Source organism: Eleutherodactylus coqui, chromosome 1, assembly GCF_035609145.1.
Source record: "Eleutherodactylus coqui strain aEleCoq1 chromosome 1, aEleCoq1.hap1, whole genome shotgun sequence".
Taxonomy (NCBI): Eukaryota; Metazoa; Chordata; class Amphibia; order Anura; family Eleutherodactylidae; genus Eleutherodactylus; species Eleutherodactylus coqui.
Window position 1 is genome coordinate 123,250 of NC_089837.1, and position 23,332 is coordinate 146,581.

The 23,332-nt window shown below is 45.5% G+C and overlaps 1 protein-coding gene across 1 annotated transcript in view; it reads left to right on the plus strand.

Annotated features, from left to right (window-relative positions):
- Nucleotides 1–23,332, plus strand: part of LOC136617347 (oocyte zinc finger protein XlCOF22-like) — a 75,917-nt gene that overhangs the window by 4,711 nt on the left and 47,874 nt on the right. The window contains exon 2 of the mRNA XM_066594250.1: nt 8,411–8,537. Coding sequence (XP_066450347.1) covers nt 8,466–8,537 — 72 coding nt within the window. The 5' untranslated portion in view covers nt 8,411–8,465. The remainder of the gene's footprint in view (nt 1–8,410; nt 8,538–23,332) is intronic.

Below are 23,332 nucleotides of genomic sequence, written 5' to 3' on the forward strand. Positions count from 1 at the left end.
TATGTAGTAGAACCGTCTGTGGGATGCCATATAGTCCGGATGGTTATGTAGTAGAACCGTCTGTGTGATGCCATGTAGTCCCGATGGGTTATGTAGTAGAACCCTCTGTGTGATGCCATGTAGTCCGGATGGTTATGTAGTAGAACCCTCTGTGTGATGCCATGTAGTCTGGGGGGTTATGTAGTAGAACCGTCTGTGTGATGCCATATAGTCCGGATGGTTATGTAGTAGAACCGTCTGTGTGATGCCATGTAGTCCGGATGGTTATGTAGTAGAACCGTCTGTGTGATGCCATGTAGTCCGGATGGGTTATGTAGTAGAACCATCTGTGTGATGCCATGTAGTCTGGGGGGTTATGTAGTAGAACCATCTGTGTGATGCCATGTAGTCTGGGGGGTTATGTAGTAGAACCATCTGTGTGATGCCATGTAGTCTGGGGGGTCATGTAGTAGAACCGTCTGTGTGATGCCATGTAGTCCGGGGGGGTTATGTAGTAGAACCGTCTGTGTGATGCCATGTAGTCTGGGGGGTTATGTAGTAGAACCCTCTGTGTGATGCCATGTAGTCCGGGAGGGTTATGTAGTAGAACGGTCTGTGGGATGCCATGTAGTCCGGATGGGTTATGTAGTAGAACCGTCTGTGTGATGCCATGTAGTCTAGATGGTTATGTAGTAGAACCGTCTGTGTGATGCCATGTAGTCCGGATGGTTATGTAGTAGAACCGTCTGATGCCATGTAGTCTGGATGGGTTATGTAGTAGAACCGTCTGTGTGATGCCATGTAGTCCGGGGGGGTTATGTAGTAGAACCGTCTGTGTGATGCCATGTAGTCCGGATGGTTATGTAGTAGAACAGTCTGTGTTATGCCATGTAGTCTGGATGGTTATGTAGTAGAACCCTCTGTGTGATGCCATGTAGTCTGGATGGTTATGTAGTAGAACAGTCTGTGTGATGCCATGTAGTCTGGATGGTAATGTAGTAGAACCGTTTGTGTGATGCCATGTAGTCTGGATGGTTATGTAGTAGAACCGTCTGTGTGATGCCATGTAGTCCGGATGGGTTATGTAGTGGAACCCTCTGTGTGATGCCATGTAGTCTGGATGGTTATGTAGTAGAACCGTCTGTGTGATGCCATGTAGTCCGGGGGGGTTATGTAGTAGATGTGTCTGTGTGATGCCATGTAGTCTGGATGGGTTATGTAGTAGAACCGTCTGTGTGATGCCATGTAGTCCGGATGGGTTATGTAGTAGAACCGTCTGTGTGATGCCATGTAGTCCGGATGGGTTATGTACCCTGTTTCCCTGAAAATAAGACAGCATGATTTTCCAGTATTTTTGAGGATGCAAAATGATTTTTCAGGCTTTTTGAGGATGCTTGAAATATAAGCCCTACTCCAAAATTAAGCCCTGCTAACAGTTAATTTAAAAAGTCAATTTAAATAGTATCCAGGCAGCTATACATGTAAAAAAGTTAAACCTTTTTGAACAAAAATTAATATAAGATACTGTCTTATTATCGGGGAAACACGGTAGTAGAACCGTCTGCATGATGCCATGTAGTCCGGATGGTTATGTAGTAGAACTGTCTGTGTGATGCCATGTAGTCCGGATGGTTATTTAGTAGAACAGTCTGTTTGATGCCATGTAGTCCGGATGGGTTATGTAGTAGAACAGTCTGTGTGATGCCATCTAGTCCGGATGGGTTATGTAGTAGAACCGTCTGTGTAATGCCATGTAGTCCGGATGGTTATGTAGTAGAACCGTCTGTGTGATGCCATGTAGTCCGGATGGGTTATGTAGTAGAACCGTCTGTGTGATGCCATGTAGTCCGGATGGGTTATGTAGTAGAACCGTCTGTGTGATGCCATGTAGTCCGGATGGGTTATGTAGTAGAACCCTCTGTGTGATGCCATGTAGTCCGGGGGGGTTATGTAGTAGAACCGTCTGTGTGATGCCATGTAGTCTGGGGGGTTATGTAGTAGAACCGTCTGTGTGATGCCATGTAGTCCGGATGGTTATGTAGTAGAACCGTCTGTGTGATGCCATGTAGTCCGGGGGGGTTATGTAGTAGAACCGTCTGTGTGATGCCATGTAGTCTGGATGGTTATGTAGTAGAACCCTCTGTGTGATGCCATGTAGTGTGGGGGGTTATGTAGTAGAACCGTCTGTGTGATGCCATGTAGTCCGGATGGTTATGTAGTAAAACAGTCTGTGTGATACCATGTAGTCTGGATGGGTTATGTAGTAGAACCGTATGTGTGATGCCATGTAGTCCGGGGGGGTTATGTAGTAGAACCGTCTGTGTGATGCCATGTAGTCCGGATGTGTTATGTAGTAGAACCGTCTGTGTGATGCCATGTAGTCCGGATGTGTTATGTAGTAGAACCGTCTGTGTGATGCCATGTAGTCCGGATGGGTTATGTAGTAGAACCGTCTGTGTGATGCCATGTAGTCCGGATGGGTTATGTAGTAGAACCGTCTGTGTGATGCCATGTAGTCCGGATGGGTTATGTAGTAGAACCCTCTGTGTGATGCCATGTAGTCCGGGGGGGTTATGTAGTAGAACCGTCTGTGTGATGCCATGTAGTCTGGGGGGTTATGTAGTAGAACCGTCTGTGTGATGCCATGTAGTCCGGATGGTTATGTAGTAGAACCGTCTGTGTGATGCCATGTAGTCCGGGGGGGTTATGTAGTAGAACCGTCTGTGTGATGCCATGTAGTCTGGATGGTTATGTAGTAGAACCCTCTGTGTGATGCCATGTAGTGTGGGGGGTTATGTAGTAGAACCGTCTGTGTGATGCCATGTAGTCCGGATGGTTATGTAGTAAAACAGTCTGTGTGATACCATGTAGTCTGGATGGGTTATGTAGTAGAACCGTATGTGTGATGCCATGTAGTCCGGGGGGGTTATGTAGTAGAACCGTCTGTGTGATGCCATGTAGTCCGGATGTGTTATGTAGTAGAACCGTCTGTGTGATGCCATGTAGTCCGGATGGGTTATGTAGTAGAACCGTCTGTGTGATGCCATGTAGTTCGGGGGGGTTATGTAGTAGAACAGTCTGTGTGATGCCATGTAGTTTGGATGGTTTTATAGTAGAACCGTCTGTGTGATGCCATGTAGTCCGGATGGGTTATGTAGTAGAACCGTCTGTGTGATGCCATGTAGTCCGGATGGGTTATGTAGTAGAACCGTCTGTGTGATGCCATGTAGTCCGGATGTGTTATGTAGTAGAACCGTCTGTGTGATGCCATGTAGTCCGGATGGGTTATGTAGTAGAACCGTCTGTGTGATGCCATGTAGTTCGGCGGGGTTATGTAGTAGAACAGTCTGTGTGATGCCATGTAGTTTGGATGGTTTTATAGTAGAACCGTCTGTGTGATGCCATGTAGTCCGGATGGGTTATGTAGTAGAACCCTCTGTGTGATGCCATGTAGTCCGGGGGGGTTATGTAGTAGAACCGTCTGTGTGATGCCATGTAGTCTGGGGGGTTATGTAGTAGAACCGTCTGTGTGATGCCATGTAGTCCGGATGGTTATGTAGTAGAACCGTCTGTGTGATGCCATGTAGTCCGGGGGGGTTATGTAGTAGAACCGTCTGTGTGATGCCATGTAGTCTGGATGGTTATGTAGTAGAACCCTCTGTGTGATGCCATGTAGTGTGGGGGGTTATGTAGTAGAACCGTCTGTGTGATGCCATGTAGTCCGGATGGTTATGTAGTAAAACAGTCTGTGTGATACCATGTAGTCTGGATGGGTTATGTAGTAGAACCGTATGTGTGATGCCATGTAGTCCGGGGGGGTTATGTAGTAGAACCGTCTGTGTGATGCCATGTAGTCCGGATGTGTTATGTAGTAGAACCGTCTGTGTGATGCCATGTAGTCCGGATGTGTTATGTAGTAGAACCGTCTGTGTGATGCCATGTAGTCCGGATGGGTTATGTAGTAGAACCGTCTGTGTGATGCCATGTAGTCCGGATGGGTTATGTAGTAGAACCGTCTGTGTGATGCCATGTAGTCCGGATGGGTTATGTAGTAGAACCCTCTGTGTGATGCCATGTAGTCCGGGGGGGTTATGTAGTAGAACCGTCTGTGTGATGCCATGTAGTCTGGGGGGTTATGTAGTAGAACCGTCTGTGTGATGCCATGTAGTCCGGGGGGATTATGTAGTAGAACCGTCTGTGTGATGCCATGTAGTCCGGATGTGTTATGTAGTAGAACCGTCTGTGTGATGCCATGTAGTCCGGATGGGTTATGTAGTAGAACCGTCTGTGTGATGCCATGTAGTCCGGGGGGGTTATGTAGTAGATGTGTCTGTGTGATGCCATGTAGTCTGGATGGGTTATGTAGTAGAACAGTCTGTGTAATGCCATGTAGACTGGATGGTTATGTAGTAGAACCGTCTGTGTGATGCCATGTAGTCTGGATGGGTTATGTAGTAGAACCGTCTGTGTGATGCCATGTGGTCTGGATGGGTTATGTAGTAGAACCGTCTGTCTGATGCCCTGTAGTCCGGACGGTTATATAGTAGAACGGTCTGTGTGATGCCATGTAGTCCGGTTGGGTTATGTAGTAGAACCGTCTGTGTGATGCCATGTAGTCCGGATGGGTTATGTAGTAGAACAGTCTGTGTGATGCCATGTAGTCCGGATGGGTTATGTAGTAGAACCGTCTGTGTGATGCCCTGTAGTCCAGGCGGGGTGTTATGTATAGAACCGTTGTGCTGGATCATATTTTCCTCCAGCAGGCTTCGGGGTATTATGTAGCTTCCAAATTGTATAGTGTGCACACATCATCGACCAGATCAGACACACGTGCTGGTCTAAAACTGGGAGAGTCTCTACCTAAATGTGTAGAGTCTCAGGCTTTTATTATAACACATGATAACCGCCCTTTAATGGGCGTACAACAGATTACATCAGTAACATATAAGATTCTCATTTGTCGGATCATATAGAATCTCCCGCCTCTCTGCCCACCCTTCCTCAAGTCTTCATGTAGCTTGGACTTTGTCCTAGCTGAAGGAATTTCTGTGTTCGTGACAAAGTCATTGTTTGAGAGGTCTCTGTGTTATTTAAGAAGTTTCTGTGTGGGGGCAGGGCTGGGGAAACATCCAAGATGAACACAAGCAATAACATATAACACTGTGATTTAACTCTTTCCTTATGCAGTAGAGTTCCACATTAGGCTGAAGTCATTACAATAGCATAATACATTTGGTTTAGACATTTTACACTGACTAATCATCATGTCTATCACACCGTCTGTGTGATACCATGTAGTCCGGGGGGGTTATGTAGTAGAACAGTCTGTGTGATGCCATGTAGTTTGGATGGTTATATAGTAGAACCGTCTGTGTGATGCCATGTAGTCTGGATGGTTATGTAGTAGAACCGTCTGTCTGATGCCATGTAGTCCGGATGTGTTATGTAGTAGAACCGTCTGTCTGATGCCATGTAGCCCGGGGGGGGGGGTTATGTAGTAGAACAGTCTGTGTGATACCCTGTAGTCCGGGGGGGTTATGTAGTAGGACCGGCTGTGTGATGCCATGTAGTCCGGATGGTTATGTAGTAGAACCGTCTGTGTGATGCCATGTAGTCCGGATGGGTTATGTAGTAGAACAGTCTGTGGGATGCCATGTAGTCTGGATGGTTATGTAGTAGAACCGTCTGTGTGATGCCATGTAGTCTGGATGGTTATATAGTAGAACCGTCTGTGTGATACCATGTAGTCCGGGAGGGTTATGTAGTAGAACAGTCTGTGTGATGCCATGTAGTTTAGATGGTTATATAGTAGAACCGTCTGTGTGATACCATGTAGTCCGGGGGGGTTATGTAGTAGAACAGTCTGTGTGATGCCATGTAGTCTGGATGGTTATGTAGTAGAACCGTCTGTGTGATGGCATGTAGTCTGGATGGTTATGTAGTAGAACCGTCTGTGTGATGCCATGTAGTCCGGATGGTTATGTAGTAGAACAGTCTGTGTGATGCCATGTAGTTTGGATGGTTATATGGTAGAACCGTCTGTGTGATGCCATGTAGTCTGGATGGTTATGTAGTAGAACAGTCTGTGGGATGCCATGTAGTCCGGATGGGTTATGTAGTAGAACCCTCTGTGTGATGCCATGTAGTCCGGATGGTTATGTAGTAGAACCGTCTGTGTGATGCCATGTAGTCTGGATGGGTTATGTAGTAGAACCCTCTGTCTGATGCCATGTAGTCCGGATGGTTATGTAGTAGATCCGTTTGTGTGATGCCATGTAGTCCTGATGGGTTATGTAGTAGAACCGTCTGTGTGATGCCATGTGGTCCGGATGGGTTATGTAGTAGAACCGTCTGTGTGATGCCATGTGGTCCGGATGGGTTATGTAGTAGACCCGACTGTGTGATGCCATGTAGTCCTTCCTAGGAGCACTCAGGTAGGTACTAGCTACAAGGTGAACCCATTGAAATTTCCTTGATTTCTGCTTTGATTACTGATTACATGCGGTCTGATTGTCTATAATGGATTTAGACTTACAATGTAACTAATAACGGGCATTGCTGCTGGCCTTGTACTTTATTGTAATCATTCCCTGTGCAGGGAGAAAAGGTAAGTGAACCCGTAGCAGTGATCCAGTGATCTTTGCCAACAAATTTCGTTTTTTCTGGTGCTGTAAATACAATTTTTTAACAAAATTGATAAGATATTTTGGATCATTTCACACATACTAGCTTTGGTATGAGCATGTATTCAATAATAGTTGCCAATCACTGATTGATTCCACCCACTGGATTCTGTAGCCCAAAATGTGTAGTAATTTACCTTCCTAAAGGCATTTTTTTTTTCTTCTCGCTGTATTTGGAAAGTTCTAACTCGTTTATTTTACCATTTATACCAAAATTTACGCTGAAAAGTATGGGAACGGGTTCCTCATTTTTTTAGATCGTTTTGATATATAATATGTATGGTTTTGGTTTACAGGGCGCATACGGCGTCGGCTTTGGGTTATTTTCTTTCTTATGTATATATTGCTGTATGTAAATATGTTTTTTACCATCTATGTCCCCCATGACGTCATATAAAACCTCCTGGGGGACATTCACGTGTATTTTATTTGACATTTTTTCACTGTAGCTGTGGTATCCATAGGAGTCACATCCATAGGAGCCCCCAGTTACAGGGAAAAACATCCGCTGTAGGGACATTAGTCACTGGCAGAGGTGATCAGGGTCTTCTGGGACCCCGCAGCTCTGCTATAGCAGTGAATCCCGGCGGTCACATGATCCCCGTGCTCCTGTAATGGAAGTTACACTTCTTTTTTCACTTTTCAGTACAAAACTCTCATTGAGCGCTGTGTACTTCAGGAAGGAGAAGACAAAAAGGGTTAAAAACCCCTCCTGCCTTCTCCTCTGGGTTATCAGCTGTCACTAACCGCTCACAACCCAGTCCTGTCTCTGATTGCAGAACAGGTGGCTTAAATCCCTGTCCTAATTTTACATATGGCTGGACTTTAAGCCCGGGACAAGGCGCCGTAAAATTTACTGTGCTTGGTCCTAAATGGGTTAATAGTACTTTGGAAGGGGGATCAGGGTTTCAATAATTGTTGTTTTTTATAGGGATTTATTCTTACATTATTTTATACTAGTTATTGTATTTCTGTGTCCTAGAATAGCTTTATTGTATTACTGGCGTATTTTTCCCCGTTTTCTATCTCTTTTTGCTCTTTTACCTACTCTTTATGCACTATAATTATTTTACACGCATTATCTGTTACCTGTTATCGTGTATCTCCAGCTATAACCAAGGAAGCCGTGCTACGCTGAGAAGCTGAGCTTACTGTATTGTACTGAACTTTATATTTCGGCCAGCTGCGCCTACACCAATCACACTTAACTAAAGCATCTTCTGAGATGACAGCGAGTGTACCCCCAAAAGCCTCCCCAGTATCAGGCATGTGTCAGGCCTTTATTGACTGAGAAATGGTTCATGTAATGCACCAAGTTAGGGTCTCATCGAGAGGATATGCCATGAATGTCTGATAGATGTCAGTCCCAGCTTTGGGGGTCCATCTATGTGGAGAGTGGGGGTCCTCCACCTGCCTGGTGAGGTGGCTGCCAGTACAGGGTGAATGAAGAGATGGCAGTGCTTATATGATGCCGTCTGTACTTAACAGCTGATTACTAGAGAGACCCACAGGTCTCTGGGCACTACTCCTTGCATTCTCCTTCACCTCACCAAGCTGGGTGTCCCATATTTCTCATAGGTATGCATTTCAGCAATGGTGCCACATTTATCCCAAATTTATGTAATTTCCTGTGGATGCACCATACATGTAAGTGTTGAGTCCCCTAACATGATGACGGCTCTGAGGAGTGGCTTCTCTCAATCACTGAGTTTCTGGATGTCACTAATCATCTTCTCCTTCTCTCATAGGGGCGTCTGCAGGGGTACATCTTCCATCGTCTATCTTCTGAATGACCCCTGAAGAATGGATGGGGCGGAGATGAGTGGAAGGATATTAGACGTCACCTGGGAGATCATCTACCTGCTGACTGGAGAGGTGAACTTTTCTCATTTTCTCTCTTTCTTATATTATTTACTAGTCAGGCAATCTGTAATGGGAAGAGTCCAGCATCTTGTATAAGAGCTTCCCAACCTTCCAACTGAATAGCAGAAAATGTAAAAATCAGCCATGAATAGTAATAATGTAGGATCAATGTGAACGGAAAGTAGGTCTATAGTTACGAGAAAGAAAGGGCTGAGAACAAGCAGGCCCATGGTTAGAGTGTGGCCGGGAGGAGAGGATATCTGCCATCCATATAGAGACATAGTAGATGATGGCAGGAGGAGAGCACATGGTCCATCTAGTCTGCCCTCTATATAAAGACATGGAAGATGATGGCAGGAGGAGAGCACATGGTCCATCTAGTCTGACCTCTATATAGTGACATAGTTGATGATGGCAGGAGGAGAGCACATGGTCCATCTAGTCTGATCTATATAGAGACATAGAAGATGCTGGCTGGAGGCGAGCACAAGATCCATCTAGTCTGCCCTCTATATAGTGACATAGAAGATGCTGGCTGGAGGCGAGCACAAGGTCCATCTAGTCTGCCCTCTATATAAAGACATGGAAGATGATGGCAGGAGGAGAGCACATGGTCCATCTAGTCTGCCCTCTATATAGTGACATAGAAGATGCTGGCTGGAGGAGAGCACATGATACATCTAGTCTGACCTCTATATAGAGACATAGAAGATGCTGGCTGGAGGCGAGCACAAGATCCATCTAGTCTGCCCTCTATATAGTGACATAGAAGATGCTGGCTGGAGGCGAGCACAAGGTCCATCTAGTCTGATATCTATATAGAGACATAGTAGATGATGGCAGGGGCAGAGCACATGGTCCATCTAGTCTGCCCTCTATATAGTGACATAGAAGATTATAACAGGAGGAGAGCACATGGTCCATCTAGTCTGACCTCTATTTGGTGACATAGAAGATGATGGCAGGGGGAGAGCACATGGTCCATCTAGTCTGCCCTCTATATAAAGACATGGAAGATGATGGCAGGAGGCGAGCACATGGTCCATCTAGTCTGATATCTATATAGAGACATAGAAGATGCTGGCTGGAGGAGAGCACATGGTCCATCTAGTCTGACCTCTATATAGAGACATAGAAGATGATGGTGTTAAGTCTGCAAATGACGTGCTGGATCTGCACCTGCAGACATGCACAATAATTGCTCACTGTGCAGCAGCCAAAACAAATCATGAAATAATAAACGGGAAGTCTTTCCCTAAATACGTACCGACGAGAGAGAAAGGGCGCTGCCTAACATGGCAGACTGATTGCTTCGATAGCTGCGGGCCTGCACTCATTCCTGGGACCTAAGTAGCCCTACTTGGCCAACAAAGTAAAGGACAAAACAAAATAAAACACTGCACTAAGCTGGTAGTAAAGCCTCAACACATTATTCCAGACTTTGGTTACATCTCTCAGTTTGTCCATTAGTCTGCGGATGATAGGCCAAAGAAAACGAGAGCTCAATACCCAACCGAGAGCAAACAAATGCCAGAATTTGAACACAAACTGGACCCCCTCGATCAGAGACCATATTAGCTGGTAAACCGTGTAATCTCACAATATGAGTGACGCACAATTTGGACAACGTTTTGGCATTGGGAAGACCAGGAAGCGCCACAAAATGGCACGTCTTGCTAAACTGATCTACCATCACCCAGATGACCATATTACCTTCAGAAAGAGGCAAGTCCACAATGAAATCCATCGACAAGTGAGTCCAAGGTTTACTGGGTATCTGCAAAGGCATCAACCTTCCTGCCGGAGAATTATGAGGCAACTTGGCACAAAGTCTTGGCACAAACCTCACAGGATGACGTAAAACTGAAAACATCACGTTGCAAAGATAGCCACTAAAACCTTTTCATGAGTAACTTCCGGGTATTATTGATTCCTGGATACCCAGCCAACACGGAATTGTGTACTTAAGATAGTACTTGCAGCCTCAAATGAACAGGAACAAACCGCTTTCCTAATGGCAACCCTGCCGGTGACAAGTCCTGTGCATTTTGGACCTGCTCCTCCAACTGCAGGGAAACCGCGGATTCCACTACCCCCTCTGAAAGAATGGGTGCGGGGAGGTTCATCTGAAATTACGGCAATGAAACTCCTAGAAAGAGCATCAGCTTTAACGTTTTTACTGCCCGGATGATATGTAATCAGAAAGTCGAAGCATAAAAAAAAAACCAATGACCACCGTGCCTGTTTTGGGTTAAGTATCTTGGCTGACTCCAGGTGGATTTAGGTTTTTGTGAACCATAAAAACAGTCACCTTCCAACAAGTGTTGCCATTCCTCAAACGCCCACTTAATCGCCAACAGTTCTTTGTCACCAATGTCATAATTGCGCTTGGCTGAAGAAAACTTTCGTGAAAAAAAGCGCAAGGTTGAAGATCTTGCACTGTATTAGTACCTTGGGATAGCACCGTACCTACAACCACTTGCGAGGCATCCACTACAAACGGTCTGGACGAGTCTGGCTGTACCAAAACCGAAGCTGTTGCAAAACACTTCTTCAATGCCTGAAAGGATTGTAACGCTCCTGAAGACCATTTAGAAGAAAAAACGCCCTTCCTTGTCATATCTGTCAATGGTTTAACCAAAACCGAAAATCCTTTGATAAACTTTCGATAATAATTTGCGAACCCCAAAAATGTTGGGGCGCCTTCACATTCTCAGGTAACACCAGGTGTCCATCCTGAAACTGAACTGGATCATATTTTCCTCCAGCAGGTTTCGAGGTATTCTGTAGCTTCCAAATTGTATAGTGTGCACACATCATCGACCAGATCAGACACAAGTTATCAGTCTCATATCCAAAATGGCTCTCTGGGCAGAAACACCCAGACAGCTCCTTTTATTGTAAAGCATAACACCTGCCCTTTAATGGGCGTGCAACAGATTACATCAGTAACATATAGGATTCTCATTTGTCGGATCATATAGAATCCCCCCTCCTTCCTGCCCACTTTCTCTCAAGTCCAATGTATAAGCAAGTCTTTGTCTTACAAACATGTGCCCAAAACTGAAACTGAAAGTAAGTATCTCTTTGTTGAAGAAGATTCTGTGTGGAGGATGGGGAAGGACTGGGAAAACACTCAAGATGAACACAAGCAATAACATATAACACTGTGATTTAACTATTTCCTTATGCAGCAGAGTTCCACATTAGGCTGAAGTCCCAAAACACACATCTTTTCACCATGCCATTGTCCAGCAATTACTATAATGAAATTATGCAGTCGTTAGCCTCTTAAAGAGTTAGTCACTACAGCTGCGTAATACATCTAGTTTAGTACAAATCGATAGACATTTTACACTGACTAATCATCATGTCTATCACAATCCCACCTTAAAATGTCTATCCTCTAACTCTCCATCTAATTTTCACAGTTCTCTGCGCGTGAGCCTATAATCGGAGCGAGTTGAAGGTTCGATTTAGGGTCTTCAAGGGGGTGTAGGACTTGTCCACTCCTTCTGGGGATGCATCCAGCGAACTCATTGTGGGAGCGGCTTTTCCAGCATCAGTTTCACAGGTCTCTCTGACACAGGGGATAACACAGCAGACTGGAACGAAAAAGATAATCAGTTCACATACAACAGCGACGCCCGTCTGTGCCAGGATCCTTTACCACCCGCTCATCCGTGGCGAGTACTGGTCCCAAAGGTTAGCTCTTTTTAGTTAGTGCGGTCAGCTTCTTTAATGGCAACTGCGTCTTTACCCGCGGGTCACGTGTCGTCTGGGATGTAGGTACAACAAGTCTGCCCTATCATCTTACAGACACTCCCCTTTTTAGCTAAAATCATATCTAAGGCCATTCTATTTTGAAAAGTCATAGTCGAGGTAGGTCCTATTGGTCGACTAGTCCCTATAAGGCGTCTCTAGTATAATTTATAAACCACTGCTTATTATAATAAACATAATTAATCCAGTCAACATTTATTTTACCATAATGATCAGAAAAATGGACTCAAATCTAGTTTTAACTTGGTCTCTAATTTTTAAAACTCGTCAGGTACCAAGGCGTCTGTAGTATAATTTATAAACCACTGCTAATTATAATAAACATAATTAATCCAGTCAACATTTATTTTACCATAATGATCAGAAAAATGGACTCTAATCTAGTTTTAACTTGGTCTCTAATTTTTAAAACTCGTCAGGTACCTCCCTTGGCTATCCTATGACGTCAATGTACACGTGTAGATCAAAACTACCACCAGGAGTCTCTCTTCTCGCACTAGTATAATGTTACAATACTAGTAGTGTGCACAGGTACGCACGGCCTGGGACTCCGTAATCTTCACCCACACCAATGTCCCTCCTGGAGATAGCCCAGATGGTGGGCACGTCCAGGCCGCCGACACTGACCCTACACTACCTAGTGACAAGACTGGAAGGAACCTCCGTACCTATGCGGAAAACAAAGATAGACCAACATGACAGGATAACCACAAAACACAGACTGAGTTGGATCGAGATAAATTAACTATTGGGGGTAACCTCATTATCCTCAATGCTGTCTGACAGGATGTGGAGGAGCATAAGGGCTTTACTAAGGCACACTCCCCTGTCCAATTACCCTCCAGGCGGGTCCTCTACCTCATGTCTCCACAAAGCCAGTAAACGTCTCCTAAGGACTGGACCTGATTCTGCATCTATTCCCCTCCTATCGTACCGTAGGAGGAGCAATATCTGTTAGTGAGTTCCCCAAAAATCTCCCTCCACCCTGCCCGTTTGCATGGCAGGTGTAGTTTCCAGGGTAGTCAGTAATACTCTCTCCGGTGCAAAACACTTAAGTAGTTATAGAGTATTCCTTTTTCCACTTCTCACAAGCAGTGTAATTAGTGGAAATGTTCGTGAAGAGACTAAGAAACCACTCTTCAGCATCTACCGGGAGATTTAGGGGGACCATCCCCGAGTGTAAGTCGGGCACTACCGCACACGCAACAGTTAGACTTGTTGCTCCTGTTAGCATTGTACCTCATCAACTCCAACCAGAGATTCTGGACAGAGTAGCCAGTCGCTACTGTCAAGGTGTCCACAAAGGTAGGGTCGGCTATGATCATCATGTTCGTCAAGGTCTTTATCTTACGGCGGAGGGGGTTAATTATGGGCACGGGACTAAGTGAAGGCTTCCATTCGGGTGCATCTACCATACCCCTTATTTTGAACTTCCCTAAGGGATCTGTCCTCCCGTCCCCCGGTATGTCCCCAGACTGTAAGTCCCCCCCCCCCGTCTTGGATCTCCCATGGTTAGTGTAAAAACCGCATTAAAACCAAGCAACATACTAAGTTCAGCCTTCCAATACCTGCTGTCCTTATTATTCTCAAGGAGGGTTATACGACTAATTAGGGATTTCCCGCTCTTATCTTTCTTATTTAAGGCACTTCGCGGTTTATAGGACTAGTCTGTTCCTGTGTTCCATCCCACTAATCCCCAATAACGGCAGTCTTCTCCCCAGACGTTATCAGTGGCGCAAACCTATTGTATTCCCCGGGTATATAAGTCATATAACCAGCCGGACTGGGCTGAAACTGGCCTGCGGTGAGATCTTGCGCCTAGACACGGGACCACAGTACAATAGTCGAAGGAATATGCGGCTACTTGAACATTGACCGAGTTATACCAGAAGGTAACCATACCCTCATATTCTTCCGACTAAGGATTACAGTTGCCACCCTCCTCTCTCACTAGCCCTAACCAGAGTAACGTCCTCGGCACAACTAAGACTGGTCTCCCGGATCTGAGGCTTTCTTACAGTATGAAGCGTGGATCCATGTAAGTCTTTCGGCTAGTTTCACAGCTGTGGCAGTAGACAGAAGCACCTGGTAGGGGCCATCAAATCGGGGCTTAAGAGGGTGCTTCCTGAGGAACTTCTTGACGCACACCCAATCCCCAGGCTGCAAGATATGTGTCCCAGTGTCTGCCTTTGAGTCTGAAAGAGAACACCTGTGCATAGGCTTTGGTTAGTGCTTTTACAATGGAAATCACATACTTAGTCAACACATCAGACTGCAATTGTAACTGCTGAGGATAGTGGCAACCTAGCCTTGGGGCTAGCCCAAACAATCTCGTAGGGAGATAATGCATGATCCCCCCCTGGGTTCATATCTAACACTGTATAAGGCTATTGGATGACAGTCTTTTCAGAGTGGCGTCATTTTAAGTATCTTACTTTTTAGCGTGCCACTACGTCTCTCCACCTTTCCACTACTCTAAAGATGGTACAGTATGTAAAAGGCCTGGGATACACCCAGAGCAGACATGACATGTTACATTCACCTGCGAAGTTTATACCTCTGTCTGACTCTGAATCACTTCTGGTACCCCATATTCACAGTTTACCTCGTTCATGAGCTTCTTTGCGGTTACCTACTTGTTTGTCTTGGTAACCGGGTCGGCCTCCTACCTGCAAAGACATCAACAACAACCAGCACGTATTCATACTTCCCAACAAGTGGGAGCTGAACGTAGTCAATTTGCAATCCCTGAAATGGGTAGAGTGGTCCCGGCAAGTGTGATGTGGCAAATTTACTTCTGCCCTGACACACCTATGGCATAGATCATGCTAAACTGGACAAATGATGCAGCAGCTACAGAGAACCCAGAAGTCGCCCGTCCTCTTTCAAGCGTCGACATCATTGCTGCTTTACTAGGTGGGTCTTTCCGTCCATCAGCTGGGCCATCATGGGATACAGGAACTGTGGTGGGCAAGTGCTGTTGACTGTTCACCATACGCTGTCCTGTTTCTGCTGCTCCCATATTAGTCCATTTATTCTTTCCTTCCTTGCTGGCTTGTAACTGTAAAAGTCTTTAGCATATCAAAGTCCAAATTTTGTCAATGTCCAAAGTTTTTACCACTGACTCATGCTGTCAGTATCGTTCTTCTTTCTTCCACGGCTTGAGGGCCGCTGCCTTTGCTGTGCTGTAGGCGAGGGTGTCGTCTCTCGCTTCTCCAGTGTAGGAATCGGTGCGAACTCTCAACTTTGTCAGGTAGAAGTAGGGCCTCCATGAGACTCTGCACCGCTGCACCATTCTCAATTGGTTGTCCTGCTAAGGTAAAAACTGTCTGGCCTTCCATATTGGGCCGTAATCATGACCAAATGCATACCAGGAGTCAGTGTAAAGGGTTGTCGTCTTACCTCTCGCCACTCTACTCGCCTCAGTGAGGGCCTTCAGTTCCACTTCTTGTGCTGAGACATGCGGATGCAGAGCTTCTGCTTCTAGGACATCTTGTTGTGTGACCACTGCATATCCGATGTGGAGTCGTCAATCCTCACCCTGGTACCATCTGCAAAAAGCTCAACATATGCGTTATCAACAGAGGTTCCGGTAACTGTTTGCATACCTGCAGTTTACTGTATTAGTACTAAATAATCGTGTTGATATTCTATTTCATGTGGCTCGGAATCTTGTAGCACAAAATCATTTATTTCCTTTTTAAAAAAAAACAATAGCTGATCTACAACACCTAGATCATCTATGACCCAGATCACCTATGCCTCCCCCCCTTTTGAACCGGAATACTCAATGGAAAAAAAGTAATCGCGTTCAAACTAGTACAACGTTGAAAAAGGAAACCAAGAGGCACAAAAACAAGCACTTTGTAGGTCAAGGTGACATTGTACGCAGCGAAGTCTGAGCGAAAATTTCCTTTAGATTTTTTTTCAGGTCGCAGTTAGCATTTTTAACACAAGGGGGCGCAACACAAGTAAAATTTTACGTCACCCAGTGTAATAGTATTTCAGGGAACGTCCAGCGTTTAACTTTCACTCTCCTGTCGGAATATAATTATAGCTTCAGTGTTGACTGACACTAGACTATACAAAAGACTTAAGGAAAAAACTAAAGAATACGGATGAATTAACATCCTACTCTGGGCAATTTAGTCCCTCTTTCTCACATAAAAAGTAAAATTACTTCATCAAATTGCGTGAAAAAGTTTGCTGGGTGACTATAGGGAAATTATTCCATCTGTAGGAGCCTTCCGTAACATCATCTGTCTGAACATCCATTGGAGAAGCGGGCAGTGGAAAACAGAGCCCCTGGGAACACACCATGAGAGAGCGTCCCCTTTCATGGATCCCTGGCCTCTGTCCCCCATGCATCAACTCCAATCTTCCATGCACTATAAACCAGCTTAGTCATCTACTATGTCCCAAGCTGCATCTTCACAAAGGTTTGTTTCCCTGAACTTATCACACTTCTAAAGTGGCCACATCTTGGAGTGTAACAAAGTCCGGTCAAACAAAACCTTACTTCAGACAATCATGAGGTTAGCACTGAATACAGTGGCATTGGGGAATGTAGGCCTCCCAAGTGCAGCAAAATGGCCGCCAGAGGCAGAAAGGGGCGGGGCTACAAATCTCCCAGGTGAGGCAAGATGGCTGCTGGAGGAAGGGGCGGGGCCAGGGGCGGCAGCACTTCCAGGTGAGGCAAAATGGCCGCTGGAGGAGGAAGGGGCGGGGCCAGGTCCTGTCCCGGATGGGGAGGGACCGGAAGTAACATCACACACCCTGAAAGTGAGCACATGGGGGGGAAGTAATTTCAGGGTGGGGGCAGAGCTCACCACCCTTGCAGTAGAAACATTGCAAGTGCGGCCGCCATTATAGGGAGGGGCTGTAGTCAACACAAAGGCATTACAGTGTTCATAATACAGGCAATACACATCTTCCACTATACTTTCTCATCTTGAATCGCTTTCCTACATTTATACCTCCTCCTAGCAATCTAAAAACACCTTTCTTTCTGCTTATCTGTCCATAACCCAACTTTTCTTTCTGCAACTTTTCCTGATCCTTTTCTTTGTAAAACGTTTCTACATGTTTTGCATATTCCAAAACATCCTGCACTGATCCCGTATTCTATTCTGCCTGCTTATTCTATCCTATTTGAAGTTTCTGGACACAGTAGTGTTCCTCTTGTAAAATCTGCTTTCTTCAAATCCTTCCAATATAACCCCTCTTTCCCACTCAGATCACAATGCACATTAATTCTATAACACCGAACAGACGGTACAGACGGGATTACTGGAGAATATCCACAACGGCTCAAGGTATATGGCTCGCCTACCTTCGCCACAGCCCACCCTCCACTAGTAATCCCCAACAGCACTCCCTGCACACAGTTGGGACAGGACATTTAGCTATACACAGAGACTGACGATTATATTCACTGACCAAAGACCTCAATAATATCCGGAGACGTCAGCCGTCACACCACGGCTATAATTCCCGCGTATATACCTTTCCACATATGAGAACATAACACGCTCAATCATACAGGTGCATACGCGTATCATAAAATTTCCTAACCTCACACTAGTTACCTAGGAGTAAGTGTCTCTGACGTGCTCCCTCAGACTTAAACAGCCAAGTCCGCCCTTTTGACACATTAACCCTCACAGAATTTGTCTCTTGGTCTTGTATACACAATCTTTAACCGTCTCAGACATATCCTACCCAGCATACAGAATACCCCTTAGGCAGGTTAAAACGGTGGTTTTCGGGTAGACAGATCTATATTACCTGCCTTTCGGTGATTTATTACTCTGGCCGTAGAGGCAGACAGATAAACCGACAGAAGTCATCACGGAGATAGATTAACATAAAGCAATCTTACCGTGTTCTGTAGATTTTCGGGCCCATGAGTTCTGCGTGTTATCTGCCAGTCTCTGTATCTTTCCAGAATAAAAAAAAATCACACATCTACCCGCCCACCCAGGGACGCCAAATTGAACTGGATCATATTTTCCTCCGGCAGGTTTCGAGGTATTCTGTAGCTTCCAAATTGTATAGTGTGCACACATCATCGACCAGATCAGACACAAGTTATCAGTCTCATATCCAAAATGGCTCTCTGGGCAGAAACACCCAGACAGCCCCTTTTATTGTAAAGCATAACACCTGCCCTTGAATGGGCGTGCAACAGATTACCTCAGTAACATATAGGATTTTATCTCATTTGTCGGATCATATAGAATCCCCCCCCCCCCTCCTTCCTGCCCACTTTCTCTCAAGTCCAATGTATAAGCAAGTCTTTGTCTTACAAACATGTGCTCAAAACTGAAACTGAAAGTAAGTATCTCTTTGTTGAAGAAGATTCTGTGGGGAGGATGGGGAAGGACTGGGAAAACACTCAAGATGAACACAAGCAATAACATATAACACTGTGATTTAACTATTTCCTTATGCAGCAGAGTTCCACATTAGGCTGAAGTCCCAAAACACACATCTTTTCACCATGCCATTGTCCAGCAATTACTATAATGAAATTATGCAGTCGTTAGCCTCTTAAAGAGTTAGTCACTACAGCTGCGTAATACATCTAGTTTAGTACAAATCGATAGACATTTTACACTGACTAATCATCATGTCTATCACAAAACCTCTCGGGGTAATAATGTGTCCCAGAAAGGCGATCTCCTAAACGGAAAAAACACATTTTCCCTTTTTGCAAACAAACAGTTATCACGTAAAGCCTGAAGGACCTGACGAACATGAACAATGTGTGTCTCAAAATCTGACAAAAAGATTAAAATATCGTCAAAATATACTAGGACAAAGTGGCCAATAAATTCATACAGGACTTCATTAATGAAAGACTGAAAAACTGCGGGCGCATTTGTTAACCCAAATGGCATCATCAAACTTTCAAAATGCCCCTCTGGATTGTTAAATGCTGTTTTCCATGAATCGCCCTTCTTGATCTAAATTAGGTTATATGCACTTCGTAGATCCAATTGGCCAAATTCAACTTGGCAAACAGATCAGGAATGAGAGGCAATGGATACGGATTACGCTTAGTGATCTTGTTTTTAGCTCTCTGAAATCCAGACAGGGTTGCATCACTTTTCGTAACAAAGAAAAACCCAGCGGCTAACGGAGAGTTTGAGGGACGAATGTGTCTTTTTTTTTTTTTTCTTTAGACTGTCCTGAATATAACCCTTTACAGACTGTCTCTCAGGCGCGGTTAGGCTGTACATGCGACTTTTGGACAATTTATAGTCCGGAATGAGTTCAATAGAACAGTCCCCTGCTCTGTGAGGCGGTAGTTTGTCTGCCCCTTCTTGTGAAAACACATCAGCAGGGACAGACCAATCATCAGGTAACTCTGCTTGTACAAAACACACTTCTACCGAAATACAGCACTCATTACAGTAGGGGCTCCACTTAACAACGTCTTCCTTCTCCCAATCTACCACAGGATTATGCAACCGCAGCCAGGGCAAACCCAAGACTATTCGTGCCGGAAGGGATTCCATTACATACAAGTTGATAACTTCAGTGTGAAATAATCCAATTTTTTTGACAAGGGTTTGGAACACAAAACCTCAGACGCCTCTGGGACAACAGAGCGGCATCAATAGCGGAGACGTGGATGGGGTAATCCAGAGGTTTTACCTCTAACCCACACTGCTTGACTGTCTCTTGGTGGATAAGATTGACACCAGCTCCACAATCCAAGAAGATCGAGATTGGATCAATACCACCATCAGTGAGTATCTCAGCGGGAAGAACCAGCCTGGAGGATGACATCCAAGCAATCAGTGGACCTAGAGGAGTCTTCCCTCTATCCTCCAGACTACCTAGTTTTTTTGGCTGGGAGTTATGACGAGGACAATTTAGCAGGAAATGTCCCGTCTGGTTGCAGTGGAAACGCCACCCTCTGCCTTGACCCCTTTTCCTCCTATGGGCATTGCCAACCAATGAACCCAGTTGCAAGGGTTCCTCCCCATCCATAGGCCGGGAAGCAAGGATATGGGAAAGATCCTCATGCCTTTCCTTAATCCGTCTTCCTACTCTAATGGCTAAAGACGTTGGCGCATCAAGGCTCTGAGGCACGGGATACACCAGCAAAAGGTCCTTAATCTTATCCACTATGCTGCGATAAAAGTGACTTTGCAACACAGGGTCGTGCCAATTAGTTTCTGTCTCCCAGCGGTGAAATTTGGCGCAGAACTCCCCAATAGGAGAATCTCCCTGATGCAAGCCTCTGAGCTTCCCCTCTGCCACTGAGACCCTATCAGGGTCGTCATAGATTAAAGCCAAGGCCTCAAAAATCTGATCTCTGCGGTGCCTGGGGGGGGGCACCCTGTAACCTGAAATAATGATTCCCACCCTCTTGAGCTCGCCACCAGAGGAAAGGGGGCGAACCTGAAATAAAGTTTGCAGGGCTCTTTGAAGCAAACAACTTTTATCCTATCACCAGAAACGATCCGGAAGGTCGATCTTAGGCTCCATAATCGAAGACCCAAGGATGAGTTGCTGCTGTTTGATTTCAGCAACTTCCAGTGTCGGCACCCTCAGCTGACTAGATAACACCTCAACGGGATTCATCCTCACAAAGGTGAACAATATCCCACAAAGTATGTATGGCTTTGTATTCTGTTACATCTGCAAATGACATGGTGGACCTACATCTGCAAACATGCACAATAATTGCTCACCGTGCAGCTGCCAAAACAAATCATGAAATAATAAACAGGAAGTCTTTCCCTAAATATGTACCGACGAGGGAGAGGGTCCTACCTAACACGGCAGACTAATCGCGTCGATCGATGCGGGCCTGCACTCGTTCCTGGGACCTAAGTAACCCTACTTGGCCAACAAAATAAAGGACACAACAAAATAAAACACTGCACTAAGCTGGTAGTAAAGCCACAGCACACGGATCTGTCCGGAGCAAGGAAACAACGCTGTCCACGGGAGCCACTAACTGCCAGCTTAGACAGTGAGCAAACTGACAATACACAGCACCTTAGCTCAGTATCCAGCCCAGGGAGATGGCCAGCTAATACCCACAGATGTGAGCACATTACGTCACACCTACAGAGCTTAGAAGGTGCACCACCATAACTAAAACCCGTACTGGACTTCATCAATCCGGCAGCAATCTCAGCACTGCTGCAACAGATGGCATGGGGAGTGCACATGGTCCATCTAGTCTTACCTCCATATAGAGATATAGTAGATGATGGCAGGAGAAGAGCACCTAGTCTGCCATCTATATAGAGAAATTAGAAGATGATGGCAGGGGAGAGCACATGATTCATCTAGTCTAATGTCTATATAGAGACCTAGAGGATGATGGCAGGAGGAGAGCACATAGTCTATCTAGTCTGATATCTACTGTTTTCCCCCCAAAATAAGCCCTACCCCTATTTTTGGACTTGGAAGGGCTTGAAATGTAAGCCCTTTCCAGAAAATAAGCCCTATCAAGTTGAAAAAAAATTAAACTTCAATACTCACCTAACTGGCGGCGTCTGAGTTTCTCTCCAGTCCCCGGGGCTGCGGCAGGCTACCATGTCCTCTGCACTGACACAGAGCTCTCCTTCTGGTGGCGGGACTTTGAATACCCTGCCTCCAGCAAGCGTGTGCTGTGATTGGATCGAGTGCCAGCCAATTGGATCCGGCGCTCAATCATTCACAGCCATTTAGTGAATGACATCACTGAATGGCTATGATTGGCTCATCGAGCACCGACTCTGGCTGAGCCACAGCGCTTGTGAGCCAGTCACAGCACTCGCTTGCTGGAGGCGGGGTATTCAAAGCCCCGTCACTAGAAGGAGAGTTCTGGTTGAACGCCGAGGACACTGCCACATTGCCGGCGGAGATCAGCACCAGGTACTCAGATGCCCCGAACCATGGGAGTATAAGCCCTAAATAATGTACCATGGTACATGTAACAGGAATCTGTTGTTGTTCGGGTGACACCAGTACTCCTTTCTGGGTCTCTCAGGATGGAATGCCGAAGAAATAAATGATACAAGCTACCGGACTCGTAATAGTAAAACTTGAAGCTCTCGGGTTTACGAAGCTGTTTCACAAGTACAATTACAATGTACACTTGTAGATCGCAGTGATGCAGAGGTTTCAATACAATGGAGATAACAGTACTGCTGAAATTGTGAAGGAAGGACTTCAAAGTTCTCTCACTTTTCTTACTTTCACTGACTTGAGACAAGTCCTCACTAGCTTGATTTAACTGACTGTGAGCAGGGGGGGGGATGAAGGGAGATTTAAGGTGATCTATAGAGCGCTGTATATTGGGGCTTCACCGGGTATATTGAAACTCACTGTTACAGTGGATGATCAACCTCCGAGATTTCTTCTCCCTACTATCACGGAAGCACCATGGGATGATGAAGGGGAACTCCTTTCTCTCTCCTGTCTGGATCTCCTCCTCTGCCAACACGACTGACTGCACTCTCTGACACTCTGACTGTCTGGAAGCCTCTAACTGCTCACTCACTGCTGCTTTTATCTTCTCTTCTCATTCCTGCACTTTTCCTCCTCCAACTCTGCATAGGGACTTATGTTGCCGTTTTCCCGCCCTTGGACTATGCACCAATGGCTATGAAAGCTGACTGCCAGGCAGTAGGGCACCATCTGATGTCAGAGCTAAACTGTAGGCTTAGTAGAAAAAAGGGGAGAAACGGGATTTCTTCTACGGATGGCACCTTCTATGTCCAAGGACAGCACATAGACAGGTAGCAGCAATAAAGTGGCAGCATCAGTGATCAAGACTCACCTAGTCGAAACATCGCCATTTTTGTGGAGCAATAAACCTCTTTTTTGCTTATTACACCACTGATGCTGCCACTTTATTGCTGCTAACGGAACATACCTGAGGCTGAAGCTGCATTTTTCCTCACTGGAACCTCTGCATGTGCTGTGCATTACTAAGGAGTGCTACGGGACTTTCTCTATATGATATTGATGACAGCACATAGACATGTGTGACAGGACAGGTGTTGTGTAAG